The sequence below is a fragment of the Camelus ferus genome, chromosome 16 (genome assembly GCF_009834535.1).
Source record: "Camelus ferus isolate YT-003-E chromosome 16, BCGSAC_Cfer_1.0, whole genome shotgun sequence".
Lineage (NCBI taxonomy): Eukaryota > Metazoa > Chordata > Mammalia > Artiodactyla > Camelidae > Camelus > Camelus ferus.
The window spans coordinates 42,239,151-42,255,100 of NC_045711.1; the positions used below are offsets into that span (position 1 = coordinate 42,239,151).

General features: G+C 52.9%; 1 protein-coding gene across 2 annotated transcripts in view; it reads left to right on the plus strand.

Annotated features, from left to right (window-relative positions):
* The first annotated feature begins 768 nt into the window (after positions 1 to 768).
* RAB11FIP4 (RAB11 family interacting protein 4) overlaps positions 769 to 15,950 on the plus strand; it is a 106,800-nt gene continuing 91,618 nt past the window's right edge. For both annotated transcript variants that reach the window (XM_032457672.1, XM_032457673.1), the window contains exon 1: positions 769 to 942. In XM_032457672.1, coding sequence (XP_032313563.1) covers positions 784 to 942 — 159 coding nt within the window. In that variant the 5' untranslated portion in view covers positions 769 to 783. The remainder of the gene's footprint in view (positions 943 to 15,950) is intronic.

Consider the following 15,950-nt stretch of genomic DNA (forward strand, 5'->3'; position numbering starts at 1 on the left):
ACCCTTTACCAGGCAGGAGCTGCCCCAGAGTGCTCCTGAGGAGGCCTGTGCGCACCTAAGCCCGGAGACTGTCCTTTCTGAGGCAGCACAGAGAAGGTTGAGTAGGGGGTCTAGATCCATCCAACTTCAGACTGGTTAGGAATTCTGACCGGGCCTCCCACCGGCTGTGTGGCCTAGGGTAAGTAGTTCAGCCTCTCGGCTTCCTTGGGAGATGAGCGTTAACAATCGAACCTGCTAGTGTAGGAAACCCCTAGGACATACTGAGAGCTCGGGGCTGCTAGGTACCCCCAAGGGGCGCGGTAAGCGGGGATGGGGTTGGCAGCGAGGTGAGGGGGTTTGAGGTACGATGACAGGCGTGTGGACCCTAGCGCGGGTGGTCGGGGCTCGCGCCTCCTCGCTGACTCCTCCACGCAGGGGCGGGGCCTTCTGGCGGCTCTGGATTTCCGGGCGCGGGTCGCGCACCCGCCCTCCCGGTTTCCCAGGGGACGAGACGAGCTCGGAGCCGCCGCGGGACACGGAGTCCGGGGTCGGCGGTGCCGCGCGGGCGGCCGCCCTCAGAGGCGCGCGACTCCTTTTGTCTGCAGCCTCCCCCCTCCCCCGCCCGCCCCGAGGCGCGGGGCTGCGGCGCCGCTGCTGACACGGCTCGGCCGCCGCCGCCACCGGGCGGAGGCTGCGCGTCGCAGCGCCGGGCGGAGGGCGCGCGGCGATGGCGGCGGCGGCCGCAGCGCGGGACGGGCGGGCGCGGCGGGCGCGGGGCCCGAGCTAGCTGCGGGGCCGGCCCGGATGGCGGGCGGCGCGGGCTGGGCGGGCGCCCCCGCGGCTCTGCTGCGCTCCGTGCGCCGCCTGCGCGAGGTGTTCGAGGTGTGCGGCCGCGACCCCGACGGCTTCCTGCGCGTGGAGCGCGTCGCGGCGCTGGGGCTGCGCTTCGGCCAGGGCGAGGAGGTAAGAGCGCCGCGGCGGGGGCGCCCCGATACATCACCGCTTGGCTTCCCTGCCCTTTCACCTGCCCGCTCCCAGCCCCCGGCGGTGGCTGCCCCCGGGAGGGATCCCGCCGGAGCTAAGGACCCCGAACCCCTGGCATCCCCGCCCTGTCGGACTCTCGCTTTCCACCATTAGCGCCCGTGCTGCGAGCGTCACGCGTCACACCCCGGGTGGCCTCGCTGCCCACCTTCCCACCCCCAGCCGTGCGGGTCCTTCGGACTGCTCTGCAACCCATTCGGTGTTTTCGGAGGAAGGAGCTGGCAGACCCTGCCTTCGGGACACCAGCCCCTTCCCACCCGGCGGAGAGCAACGCAGAGGTCCGTGTGCGGGAATTCCAGGACGCGGTAGGGAGGCACGCGCCCCACTGGGCCTGGCCAACGAGGAGAGGACAACTAGGGGCGCCCCGCCGCCTCGGCTCCTTGGCTACATCCAGCCGGCCTAGGACACAGCGGGAGGTGTCTGCTTGAGGCCTTCCTGGATTCTCGACCCAGCGCCCTGTGACCCCCATGCGGGCTCCGATGGGTAGGCCTGGCTGACAGCTGGCTGTGGTGGCTGCAGCAGGCCCGCCAGGAATCGCAGCTGAGCGGTTTCCAGCGGTGGGCCCGCTTCTATTTGGGGGAAGCAGGAGCTATGCTGATTGTTAGCAAGGCTGAAATCGGAGGGTGGGTGCTGCCAGGGGGTGGGCAGAAGAATATCAACAAATGTACTCGAGATCGGTGTCCTCTCATGCCACGGACACGGGCTGATGGCTGTTTCTCAGGGGGAGAGGGGAGAGCAAGGACCTACCTGGCAGGGGAGCATCCCCGCCCTCCCATTACTGCCCACTCTCAAGTGGTCAGGGCAGGAAGCCCTGAGTAGTGAGTTTCCAAGGCCACCTGAGGCCTCAAGCTCTGCATGGGCACCGGCTGGCATTCTGTTCCGGGGACAGCTGGGGCCTAGCATTCCAGAACGTGGGAGAAATCAGGGCATGGCTGGGTTGGATCCATGCCTCCCTTTCACCTGGCAAGGGGGAGATGATAGATAATCATCTCTCCATGGCCCCTGGGCATGACCCCCATCTGGGAGTCCCTGGGAGCAGTAGGTGAAGGAGGGTGAAGCAAGTGTCAAATTCAAGAACTCGGGTACTGCATCCCAGGAGGCTTACTGCTGCAGCCCGGTTGCAGCCCACCCTCCCCCTCTGCTGGTATCTGCACAGGCGAGTGCCCCAGCTCCTTCCCTTCTGGTCACAGGCTGCAGGGGAGAAGAAGCCTTGGGCTCTGGCTGGAACTGGAGTTCCAGAACCACAGTCTCTGTGGTGGGAAGGGCTTCCCTACAGGGTCTGGCAGGAGGGCATGGGGCCTCAGTCCTGAGCCCCCATCAAGTCTCGCCAGCTTATCCCTCATGCACTCTGTAGCCAGACCTGCTTGTCACTTAGTCATCGTGGTTCTGCACAAGGACTCATGTGAGTCTCTGTTCTACGTGGCAGCCTTTCAGTATTTGAAAACAGCACTCCTGTCCCCTTCCCACCCACTTCCTCCCTTTCTCCCTTCTCCAGGCCAAATACCCCCTGTTCCTGAAGCCCCAGGCCATTTCCATACCAAACCTCCGGCTTCCAGCCCTGAAGCTGCCATCAACTAATTGTGTGACAGAGCTTTCCTAGTAATAACAGGGAAAGCCTGGACCAGGGGACCCCCCAGGACTGTTCCAGCCCCAACACCTCTCACACTCACTGATGGCTCGGGGTGGAGCTGTCTTTTGAGTGGTGCACTCATACTAAGTTTCTGGCCATCAGACTCCCCAGGGATCTCTCTTAACAACCTCTGCCATGCCTCGATTCCCCTCCTTCCTGGAGGAGGGTCAGTGATTTCTTTCTTTTTTAAAGCATAATCTTATATCATTACAAGAAGCAGTTTATATGCACTGTGGGAAATTAGAAATATGGACAAGCAAAAACAAAAATATTATGTTCCCATCTCCCAGGGAGCCTTGCTGCGACACCTTGGTCACATCCTTCCAGAGCTGCTTCTATGCTTATAGGTAGATTTTCTCCGTAAAATGAGATCGTGCTGTGCATGCTGTTTTGTAGCCTGCTTTTTTTCTGGTAAATGATCAGTGCTTTTCTGCTTCAATAAATTCTCATCTCACTTAATATGCATACCTTATTCAGATTTCCCTATTTGGCCCCAAAATGTCAATCTTTGCTTTTTGTTTAAACCAATTTCCTCTCCAAAACTCTGCAATGCATCCAGTCGTTATGGCCCTTTGGTCTCTCTTACTTAACACAATTCTTTCTTTTTTTCTTTTTTTTTTTTTTAATTTTAATAATCCTGACTTGTTGAAGAGATCAGGCCTGTTGTTTGTGTCAGTAATTTCATGAAATCTAAACATGTTACTTGGACCTTATTCCTATTCAATTTCATCTTGTTTATTTCATCCTATTGTAACAGAAAATAGAATTTACAGTCTTACCTCTGTCACTTTCAGATACTATACTGCCTGCAGATTGGAAAATTGGGTGCTTTGTGTCTCAATCTGCAAGGCTGGCTGTAAACCCAGGGCAGGACCACGGACAGAGCCTTGTAGGGGCCAGTTCTGCTCACACCGTTATTGACTGAGACCCACAGAAATATATTTTGCATCCTTGCTCACTGCACGCCAGATTCACATGGCACTAGAGAATATTATGTCATTTCCCCACAGGTAGGGACCTCTTCAAAATGCATGTTCTCTGACAGTTCCTGTTTCATTTGTTTAAAAATCAGGCAGAGACCTTGATTTCTCAGCCCCTCTAGTGCTCTAGGGTGGATAACTATCATTTGTTAGATATGGAGTTCAGAGAATTTCTCAGAGCTGAATATTCACATTTTATCAACTAGGCCCAGAATACCAGAGGTACTAGAGTCAAATGCTTTGCAAAAAGCAAAATATACTGGGTTGCAAAATATAAAATAAATATCCATGAGGCCATACTGATATCAATAAATGATTGAATAATGAATAAATAAATATGAAGAAAGTCTCCCATGCAGAAGAAATTAAAATAATTTATGTAGATAATAGATAACTCCCCATCAAGGAGGTGGAGCATAACTCCCCGCCCTGTAAATGTCAGATATGCATAGCAACTGTCTTCTAAAGAGCACAACATGGAAACAGGGGGAAGGTGCAACTTTGCGGTGAAGAAGCCAGACACACCCTGACTCAGCCAGGTCACCAAGGTCAAAATAAGCAGTGATAAGTCATGCAGGTGGTATGTACCCTTCATACCATGTGATGGGAGTGGCACTTTACTTTGTGATCTCCCTCCCAAAACCCAGCACCCCTGTCTAGTCATGAGAAAACATCACACAAATCCCAACCAAGGGGCATTCTGCAAAACACCTGCTCAGTCTGCCAAGGTCATCAAAACCAAGGAAAGTCTGAGAAACTGCCCCAGGCAAGCAGACCTAAGGAGACATGACAACTAAACATCATGTGGTGTCCTGGGTGGGATCCTGGCACAAGAAGAGGACGCTAGGGAAAAACTAAGGAAGTCTGAATGAAGTATGGACTTCAGTTAATAATAATTGTATGTATTAGCTTGGCCTCTGATGTTGCCCTGATTTGTTGACATAGGAATCATAGGAGAAAAGAGAAGATGAGGAAACTGACAAAAACTTGAGTAATGTGTGAGACACAAAGCTTGACGTGTTAAGGAACGTAAGGATGGAGAGGAGCCGGGGCACAGCGCTGTCCCAGCCCCGAAGGTCTGTCATACTTGTCAATAGGAGCACAACTCCTGGGACGAATACAAGAAACGATGGCCCAGGGCCCTGAACCGTGTTGGCCTCTGATATTTTGCTTTTTGCCTCTAACCTCTCTAGGCCTTTGTTTACTCATCCATAAAATGGGGGTGATGATAGTCCCACTCCATAGGGTTATTTGGGGCTTGAGTGAGTTAGTACATGTGAAGTGTCCAGGATCTGCACAGAGTGGGCGCACTATGAGAACTGCTGTTGCTCTTATTACAGGCTTTTTTGTAAACACTTGCCAGCATCTTTGAGACATCCTTCTGGGCTAGGGGGTTCCTGGGGGTTGAGGCCATCTGCAAACAGTCCCCTGTGCTCTCAGCCCACTTTCTGTGTCCAGCTCTGAGCTCTGCATCTAAGAATGGAAGATGTTGAGAGCAGCCAGAGATATCTTGGGCCTCATCCCTGTTAAACATATCCTTCTCCCTTTTCCAGTTTGAAAATCATCCTCCTTGCTAGAAAAATGGACACAAAAATAGTTGAATGGTGTTTCTGCTGTCTGTTAACTCAGAATTATCTCCTCTGAGCAGAGGCAAGTCCTTCCTGCTGGGAATAGAGTTCTGCTCCCTCATCCCAAAGGGTGTTGTTAATTATTTTGGGAGGGTACCTCAGCTTTAGCTCACCTAGGGACTGCTCTATTATTTCCCCTCTTCTTCTCAGGTGCCAGAAACAGCTGGGACACTGTGCCTCCTTGTTCATATTAAGCAGGAGACGGAATAAGGGTTCAGACTGGCCTCCCTTAGGTCCCATGTCCCTCTGGATTAACGATGGCCACGGGGGAGATGCTGGCGCTGCCTGGCTTCAGTCTGGTGTTTGAATCGGCAAAGGGGTGGATGCGAGGAGGGCCAAGACTTACCAGGAGCCAGTCCTGGGGCTGCCAGGGGCTGGAGAACCCTGAACTAAAGCTGGATTCTGCCCAGAAGGAGAGGGAATTGGATGCTGGGGAAGAAGCAACTCTACCTCTGTGGCTGGAGGTGGGGAGGTTTCAGGAGCAGAGGCTAGAGGGGGAGGCGGGGCCAGGTCAGGAAAGGCTCTGTAACCGGTGGGAAGGGCCAGCAGCAGATCAGATGTGTGCTTGAGAACAGAAGCTGAGGCCAGGAGGGCGCTGTGACACCCGGTTAGACAGATAGAGGGGCCTGACTTGGGCGGTGGCAGCAGGGGTGCAGAACTGACGGGGATGGGGGGGCGGAAGGCCTGCAAAGCCCCAACAGGTCACTCCTGAAGGGTAGAATTGGAGGGTTTTTTGGAGAACAGTCCCCTCTAAGTGCCCCACCCTGATGGGGACGAGATGCAGACAACAGAGCAGGCAAAACAGAAGGCAGGCCCGGGTCCTCTGATCCCTGGGGGAAGGGCTGTGACCATGAGTGGGGAGCCAGATGGGAGTGGGGCCCAGAGAGACCTCTTCCCTGTGTATCTGCCTCACCCGGTGCAGTGGTGCTCCTGGGCTGGGAGGGCAAGGCTGCGGTCCCTCGGGGGCAGGGCGTGAGCACAGGGCACGGAGCTCTGGGGACAGGCTAAGAGGGCCAACCCCTTGGGCCTCTGGCTGCCTGCACCCCCTTTTGGCTGTGCTGGGAGGAGGGGCATGTGGAGAAAGTCCAGGGGCGGTGGGTTGGGGGCTGGTCCATCTTGTCAGACAATCTTGACACAGCCTGAACCTCTCTGGGCTACAGCTTCATTCCCAAGACCCGGGATCTAGAACAGGAGGAGGCTCCAGTCTGTGGGGGGCTTGGTGGAGGGCAGTGTGGTCTCTGCCAACCTCATTGAGATCAGAATGGGGGGTAGAGTCAGGCCTGCCCTACAGCAGGACATGCCCTCTGGAGGCTTTCAGTGGATGGAGACTCTCAAAGACAAGCTCCCCTTGGGTGCCGGCCGTTCACCCTGTGGGATAGAGCTCACCCCCTTTGGCAGTTGGATGGTAAAGGGGTTGGGGTCACCAGGCTGGGCTGGCAGAGCTGCTGTCAGACCTGACCCCAACTCTGAGGCCCAGGAACTTCCCCCAGCACCTGGAAAAGAACCAACAGAGCAGAGGAGAAAGGTGATGGGAGGGGGTGGAAGCAGGGCAGAGCTGGGGAGACCTAGGCTGTGGCTGATGGCTGAGGGGCAGAGCCGAGAGAGAGGCTGGAGGGCTGGTGGGCTGGGAGCAGGGAACTGGGAACCTGACTGGGGAGGAGGGTGGAACATGGCTGAGAAATTGCTCCTCTTTCCACAGGCCAGGGCTCCACTGCCACTGGCACAGGTCAGCCCTGCCTTGAAGGGCAGTGCAGATTTGGGGCTGGTGCAGCCCTGAGTGCCTGGCAGGTCCCACCCAGGTGCCCCACCCCATACAGCTTGGTGCAGACAGGAACTCCCATGTTCACAGGTCCATTTGTATGGGGTGGGGAAAGGGTTCTGCTCAGCCCTGGAGTGACTGCAGGGAGTGGGGTAGGGAGAGGCAGCCTGCCAGTGGTCGTCCCCACCCTGGGTCCTGAGCAGTCCCAGGTCAAGCACAGAAGGGGAGGCTGACAGCTGGCTGAGGTGGACAGTTAAAACTGGGTGAACCAGATCTGAGGTGGGATGGAGGGGAAATGCCCACTGGCCTGGAAACAGAGTGAATGTCATGCCTGGGTGAAGTGCTGCCCTCCCCGCCCCTGACATGAGTAGGTGAATGCCCTGGAAGTTTTCTAGAGTAGTCTTAACGGAAATACCTCTTGCATTTGGCGGTTGTCTTAATATGTTTCCAGGATTTAAAAAAAAATTTTTTCCCAGTAATATCTTGCATACCTACTATATGCCAAAACTCTTCCAGGCACTGAGGATCGGGAGTGTCCTGGAGCTCACATGCGGGAGGGGCTGGAAAAGAAACCGGTAAAGGGATGAAAATTACCATCGGGTGGAGTCAGGTGCTAGGGAGAAACAAAGTACTGAAACAGAAAAATATTTGCCCTTAGAGTGACCGTGGATGGCCTCTTCTGTCATAGATGGGCATTTAGGTGGAACCTGGAATGAAGTGGGGGCTGCACCTTGCAGACATCTGGGGGTGACTGATCAGGCAGAGGCAGAAGGGAGCCTTGGGATTAGAGGCCCAGCAAGCGGCCTGGGAGGCTGAAGAGGAGTGAAAGGAGGGGACAGGGGGCTGGGCTGGACGGGGAGACCGGTGGGGAGGCTGTCACTTCATCCCGTGAGACTTGCTGGAGGCTTGGAGCAGGGGTGTAACAGTGGAGACGTGGCTGGATTTGGGTAACAGAACCCATTGGAAGTGGGTGTGAGAGGAGAGAATTTGGAGAATTTGGAGGCTGCCATGTGCTGAATGGGGAAGACAAGGGGCGAGGAGTCAGGAGTTCCACGTGGGCCTGTGAAACCTGAGATACCCCTGGCATCCCAGTGGGGCTGCGGGAGCCAGCAATGGACAGCCAAGTCCAAGGAATGTGCCTCATCCCTGCTCCTCCCCACAGACCCTTGGCTCCTTCTACCCTGGCCCTTCAGTCACCCTGCCCACAGCAGAGTTGCTTATCTGAGGGAGAAAACACAGAACCTGATAAGGTGTGATTCAGCCCCCTTGAAACTCCAGGCTCGGGTTTGGGGGTCCGGGGACTCATCTGGGCTGGCTTGGGGCATCTCATCTTCCAGGCCAGAAGGCATCCTCCAGGCAAGGTGCTACCTGTCTACTGTCTGGAATGCTGACTGCCCATCTGCCCAGCTTCTCAGTCAGAGCTGCCTCCTCCCTGCACAGAATAAGAACTGTCCACAGCCATAACTCACTGCTTGAACCTGCTGTTGGCATGACCACTGGCCCTCTCCAGTGGGTCTGGTTAGAACCACCCTCAAGCAGAGCTGGGCTCTTTTCACCCTTCTGCCCCTCACAGTCTCCCTGATTCCCAGCATCTTCTGATTCTTGGAGGCCTCCAAAGAGCCATAGCTTAGGGTCACCAATTCTTTGCAAACTGCCGCCTCTGGGGTCACTGTTGAGGGACCCATTGTCCATAGCTGTATGCCGTTGGGGACCAGGAGCAGAGCAGCTCAGAATCCAGAAGTTTGGGTACCAGTGATCAGGAGGAGAGTGGGGCTCCTGGTAGCCAAAGCCCCACCTTCAGCTATGAAGGTCTGAAGTTCCCTTTAGACCTAAGACCTTGAGTCTAACCCACGTCTCACTTGCTGTGGCACAAAACTCAGAGAAAATTGCCGGCTTCTTCCAAAACACATGGGCCAAGAGTGGGCACTGTCCCCAGGGAGATCCCAAGTTGAAGGCCAATACCTGGACAGGGTAGACAGAGGGCTGATTTACACTGAAACAGAACTGAGAGGGGAGTAGAGGTCCATTCAGTGCCTGTGTTGCTCTAGAATAGCTCTGCCAACAGATGAGGACCCACTGCCTCTCGAGGCAAGGTCATTCCATCTTGACGAGGCTCTGGGTGAGCTCTCTTTCCTAGAGTGAGCTAAGGTCTGTCTCCCAGAACTGCTGTTCTTCCTTCCCTCCACCCATCCATCCAGCTACGTACCTTCCTATTCAATAATGAATCCATTTATACATCCACGTATCCATCTATCTACCCATTCACCATCCCCGCCATCCATCTACCTGCTCATCCATCCATCCACCCAGCTGTCTATCTACCTGCTCATCCATCCGTCAATTCATCCGTCTACCCATCTACCTCTGTTCATTACCCATCCATCCATTTGTCCATCCATCTGTCCACCCAGCCTTCTACCAGCCTCCCCATCTATCCTCCCACCACCCACCATTTTCTGAATATCTACCTACACAAGGCCTAAGCCCAGATCCAGGGATGGGGACTGGCATTTTCAGGGAGTGACCAGTGTCTCTACATGGTGAAGGCACAGGAAGGGCAGGAGGGTGAGAGCTGAGGCTGGAGCAGGAGTCGGACGGGAACCTTAAGGAGGGCTCAGGAGCTGGGCCCGCGTGACTGGCTCAGATGAGCTTTGGATGGGCAGCAGCACCCCGGCACCTGCTTACCCTCGCTGGCATCTGCTGTTTCTGTGACTTTGCACCTCCTGCACTGGCCACTGGGTCTAAAGGGCTGACACCTTTCTGAAAGAAGTGAAAGCCCAGGTTATTTAAAAGATGCTTATGAGGATGGATGGGCCTCAGTTTCCTTCTCTGTAAAATGGGGGTCCAAACCCCTTCTTGTGGGGCTGTTTTGAGGGAAGGAGATATCTAAAGGCCGAGCCTGGCGCCTGCTGGCACGGTGCCTGCAGCCCACCTGCTCTGTGACCTGCGCTGGGGTCCCTGCTGCGCTCAGCCCGACAAGTGCACCGCTGACCCCTTTCCTCCACCTGGCACTCTTCCAGGCCTGGCCTCCCTTATGCAAGGGCCAGAGATTCTCCTGGAGCCACTGGTCACTTTCCGTGGACAGAGCGAGTGAGGGGAGGATTTGTGCTGATGGCCTTCATATTTCTTATTCTCTTTCATCCTCAAAACAGCCCCGAGAATCTGAGAGGTGAGGTGCGTTGACCAGGGTCCCACAGGAATCGGAGGAGCTGGGATACACACCCAGCTCTGCCTGGTTCAAGAGCTGCCTCCTTCGCTGCCTGCCATTGGTTGAGGGGAGGGACAGGTGGTTCCCAGGTACTTCAAGAGTCAAGGGAGGGGGGAAATAACCAGATCTGAGGTTTGGAAATTTGGCAGAGGGGAAACCTCCAATCTAAGGCTTCCTGTGACTTTCTGAATCTGGGGTGCTGTGGGTTCCAGGGGTGGACCAGCGCCTGGCAGCGGCTGTAAGCAGGAGATTTGTATCCGCGGGGCAGGCGGGCATTGCCAGGAACCCTGAGTGGGCCCTGCAGGCGGGGCTGCGGGCACTGTGCCCGCCAGAAGATGCCGTGGAAGGAAGGCGGCAGGTGCCAGCGGGAGCTGAGGTTTCAGAGCAGAGCTGCAGCCGCGCCCTGAATTATGCATTGCCACCACTTCCTGTGCAAACGGTGATTAAAGAGCCCCAGGAGGCCAGTGTTTCTCTGCAGCTCCGCTTTCCTGCCCAGGGCGGGTGTGTAGCAGGGGCAGGGCCGGGACTCAATCCGGACACCCCGCCAGCACCCAGTCCACGGTCCCTGGGCTCCTCTGTCTCCTTGGCCAGCGCTGCCAGCTCTTCCCACCGTGGCTTTGACCCCTCTTGCTCCCTGGTCCCTCCACCTCCCTCCATCCTCTCAGATCAGTCCAGGCCGGCTTTAACTTTCTCTCTGCGACACAGAGAAGTGGTTGGGAGCTGGGTCCTGGCATCAGGCACACCTGGTTTGAGGCCCGTCTGTGCCACTTTCTAGCTGCGTGACCCTAAGAAATTCCTTAACTTCTCTGTGCCTCAGTCTCCTCACCTAAAAAGTGGGCCCATAACATTGTGCTTGACACATAGTAAGTGCTGTAAATATTTGTTAATATGACTGTTACCACTTAGTCTAGGTTTTTTGGGTGGTCTATGCATTTCCATTTTTTCACAGATCTTTTTGAGCACCTGCTCTGTGTTAACAGCATCAAACTTGGGTCCTCTCACCCAAGTGCAGTAAAGCCAATCTACTGACACCGAGTGGTGGTGAAGGAAAGTGCAGTGTCTTGCAGGGTGCCGAGCAAGGAGCAAGGGTGGCTCATGCTCCAAAGACCTGAACACCCCGCTGGCTTTCAGAAAGGTTTTTAAGGACAGGGTGAGGGAGTGGGGGTTGCAGGGTGCATGACCAGCTCGTGGACATTCTCCTGATTGGCTGGTGGTGAGGTCATCAGGAGTCAACATCATCAACCTTCTGGTTCCAACTGGTCTGGGGTCTCCTGTGGTTTGCATGCAGTTAACTTCTTCCATGGTGGGGGTTTCAGTATCTGCAGAACAGGTCAAGGATACGGCTCAGAGTATTAGCGCAGCCCTTGAGGAGGAACAAAAGGCCCTTGGCTTTGTTTAATGGCTAAACTATTATTATTTTGTCTTGCTTGACTGTTTCCCTTTGTTTCTGCATTTGCTCACTTCTCTGATTAAATGTGCTCTTTGGAACTCAGGGAAGGCCTAGGAGGCTAAAATTTTGCTACAAACAAGCGGCAGACAGAGGACATGGGAAGGGGGCCTGTCCTGGGAAGGCTCCGCGGGGTCGTGCTCCGTTACAGTGTGAGCAGATTCTCAGATGAATAGGTCACGATTCCTTCCCTGGGGAGCTCACCTCCTGATATTTCCTGTGTCTGGGTCCCAGGCAGAGCCCTATCACCTCTCTTCTGAAACCTGGTCTAGGATTGATCACCCATCAGGCACTGTTTATTCCTCCACGGTGTTCCGTCCTGCCTGGTACACCTGGAGGGGACCCTGGGCTGGCCGGTCAACCCCTGGCTTCCCAGCAGCCTCTGCAGGGCCCAGCCCCTGAGCTGGTGCAGGCAGGGTGGAGCCCAAAGGGAGCAGTGCCCCCAGATGTTGCTCTGAGAGAGCAGAGGTGGGGGCAGGAGTTATTGGGGGAGGGATCTTGGGCACCCCCAAGTCTTCCAACTGCACTGCACACTGGGCTGGACCTCCCTCAGTACCACTGACCATCCCCTGGGTCCCAGCCTGCCTGGGATCTTCCCAGCCCAGGACTGGCCTCCAGGGTGGGCTTCTAAAAACCTCTGGCCCCCAGTGGGCACTGCCAGGGGACACCTGCTCCCGTGTCCTAGATACTGAGTGGGTAGCACTGAGAGCCTGTTTGCCCACTCATCTGGCCACAGGCACCTGGGCTCTGGCCACGCTCCCTGGGGCTGTGGAGTCTTTGTTTCTCTCTCTGTCTCCTCCCCTTTCCCTCCCCTGCTTCCTGATTGACTGAGTTTCAGACCCTCCCCAAGGCATGAGGACGCCTGTTTCTCCCCATCAACACTGAGTATTATTTCAGATTTGTTTCTCCAGTTTAATGGATGTGTAATAGTATTTCAAACATTTTAGGTTTTCATTTTTAATTGCTAATGAGACTTTACTCTTTTTCCATGTTGCTGTTTACTCTTGGATTTCTGCATAAACTGTTGTGTCCATGTCTTTTGAGCACTTACCAAGGGGAATTTTTATTTTGATCTTTATATGTTTAAATCGATTCTTTGTATTTTTTCAGGACCATTTGACATTTTTTTTCTTGCTCTGTTGCTTTCCTTTTTTTAATCTGTGGATCACATTTATTACTCAAAAGTCCCTACATTTGAATATTTCTGTTTTTAGTGATACCATATCTGCCTTATTTCTAATTATAGTTATTTATTAGTTAGGAACATATTTCCCATCTCTAGCAAGAATAAATAAGCTCTTTTGTTTACAACCCCCAATTTGTAAAAATAGTTGACTTTAAACCCATTTACAGTTTATTTTGATGTTCATCCAAGATTTAATTCTACTAGTAATTTGAATTTATTTCTAAATTTATTTCTAAACCAGAACTGAATTCCATTATTTTTCTATTTTTTCCTCATTCTATTTTGAAAATGTTCTAACAGAAAAGTTGAAAGAAAGTGATAAGACCAGATGCTCCTCACCTCGATTCACCGTTAACGTTGTCACGTGCGGTTTCTCTTTCAGTCACTGATCATCTGCCGGCTCTCTCCTTTAGTGTTGCTTTGTGTTGCAGAAGCATTTGAAGTGAGTGACGACTTCTTGACATTTCCCCCATAAACACTTCAGAGTGTAAAGGCAAGGACAGGCTGCTGCCTAAACAAGTGCCACTGTGACACCTCAGACTTGATGTTAATTCCATCAGCTCGTCTGATATTCAGTCCATATTCAGATTTCCCTGGTTGTCCTCAAAATGTCCTTTCTCACTCCTTTTGTTTTGATCCAGGATTCAATCAGGGATCATGTGTGGCACTTGGTTTGTCGTGTGCCTGTTTCATCTCTTCCAAATTAGAACTGTCTCTGGGTTTTGTTTTGTTTTCTTCTGTAACCAACAGTGACATTTTCTGCCGAGTCCCGGCCGTAAGAGACTGGATGTGTCTGATTGTTTCCTCGCATTTTTGACAACGAAAGGGGGTGTTGTGAACTTCTCAGGAGTCCCAGGCTGTCGATTTGTCCCGTTATTGGTCATGCTGAGTTTAATCAGTTGATTAAGGCCAGGTCCGCTTCACCTCTTCAGTATAACGGTACTCCTTCTCCTTTTAAATTAATAAGTAGTCTGTGGAGTGGCATCTTAGACAATGTAAGGTTCTCATTAAGCTTTTCACGCAGTGGTTTAGCCTCCACTAATGCTCCTTTCCTGCATAAATTGCATCGGTGGTTGCAAAATGGTGATTTTTCTAACCTATCCTTCCATAGGTAGAGCATTATTCTGTGCAGATATTTCCTTCAGCTGCTTTTCTGAGTGTTGCTAGGACCTCCTGGATTCTTTTCTTTCCAGTGTGTTATAATTCGATACCATTGTTATTCTTATTGATGCGTAAAGATTTTTTTGTTTTGCTTTTAATGCGGCGTTATAAATTTTTGATCATTATTATTTGATATATTTTAAAATTGAGACAAGTCAACCGTCATTACCCTTTAAAAAAGCTCTTTGATTCTTCACCATTTATGTTTTTTTAAGTATGTCAACACATTTTCAAGGTCTTTAATTAGTGTTGCATTAAACTTATTAGAGAGTATTACCCTCTTTATTATATATTTAGTTCTCTCAATAGGATCGAAATATTAACCTTAAAAATAAATGGCTTACAATTCGGCTAAATTAATGTTTACTATTTAATGAGTTTTGTTACTACTGAGGATGAAATACTTTTTTCCCATTGATTTTTTTCCTAGCTGAATGTCACTAGCATATAGGAATGCAATTAAATTTTCATGAATTTCTCTCATATCTCGCCACTGGTATGAACTCATTTATTAAACTTGTTGTAATTTTCCGGTTGATTTCTTTGGATTTTCTAGGTAAGTACTCATGTCCTTTTCAAAAAGTCATAATTTGATTATGTCTTCTTTTCCTTTCTTTGTGAATCCAGTTAGTTTTGCTTCCGAGATGGGACTCGGGTGCATTTCTAAAACTAGTTGGACCAGGGGTAGGCGCTGGAGACGTCCCGCCGACTTAGGAGGGCTTGGGAGTGAGGCACGCTGGGATGCTGGCCACCCAGCTCGACTGTACGTTGAGGGAAACGGGCTGGAGTGGGTGCCTGAGCTGCAGCTGCCCTGCGTGGTCTCACAGACAGTGTCCCACAGGCAGTGTTGCCAAGGCTGCTGTTGCTCCGGGGGATGGTCTAATGCAGAGGGAAGGGGCTGATGAGACATAGTCAGGTATCTTGACCGAGGATCAGGGGAGGATGCCGCCTCCAAAGGCTGGAAAACCGAGGCAGAACAGCACAGCAGGGGGAAGGACAGACGGAAACTTGCTGGGACAGATGCCCTCAGAGCCGGTCTTGGGCAGCCAGAAGCGGCTGGTGGGCTGACGTTGTCCCCTGACCTCTGCTCCGGCCTTGGACTAGCTGGTGGAGCCTGTAGGTCGAAGGGTTGGTCGGGCTGGCAGATGCAGAGCCCCATCATCCTTCCCTTGTTATTTTTTCAGAGGGAGGGTCAGTTGCTTACTACCATTAAGAATGTTGGTACCTGGGTTTAGGTTTATAATCTTTAGCACGTTAGTTCATAAAGACCACCCCCTCCCTGCCCCATTCTCCTTTTGTCAGAATGTTATTTCAAGACCAGATGGTAAATTGTACCACATGTCTTCCCAACATCTACTCAGTGTTTTAATGATGTTTGTTGTTTTCCCAGTTGAGGCAAAGAATTACGCCTGGGAGGGGAGGGTCTGATTGGCCAGGAATGGTCAGGCACCCATCCCCAGAGGCAGGCCACTACCTGGAATGGAAGGGTGTGGTTCCCCAAAGGAGAGCAGGGTGCACCTGCCAACCTGATGTCGGGCAGAGAGAAATGACAGATGTGGGACGCCTGCCTCTTAGCCTGCCCGGGAGGAGCTGGGTGGAGTGGGGGTGGCATTTATTTCTGTGATTCTCTTGGAAAATAGAAAGCGAGGGCCAGAGAGCTGCGTTCATGCACCGCTCTGCCCCTGACACCCCACCCTGCGTGTGGCCATAACACAGGCACAGTGTCACCTGAACGACTGCCCGGGTGAATAAAGGAAGTACAAGTGGGCCAGCCAAAGGCCCAGGGGCTCCAGCCCCTCCTGAGCTCCACCGTGAAATCGTGTGATTTGGAAGCAAGGCCCTCTCTGCCTCTTGAGGTCACCCAGTGAGAGGTTGTGGGGACAGGATTTTGTAGTCAAGGACACAGGTTCTGGGCTGGATAGGTCAGAGGT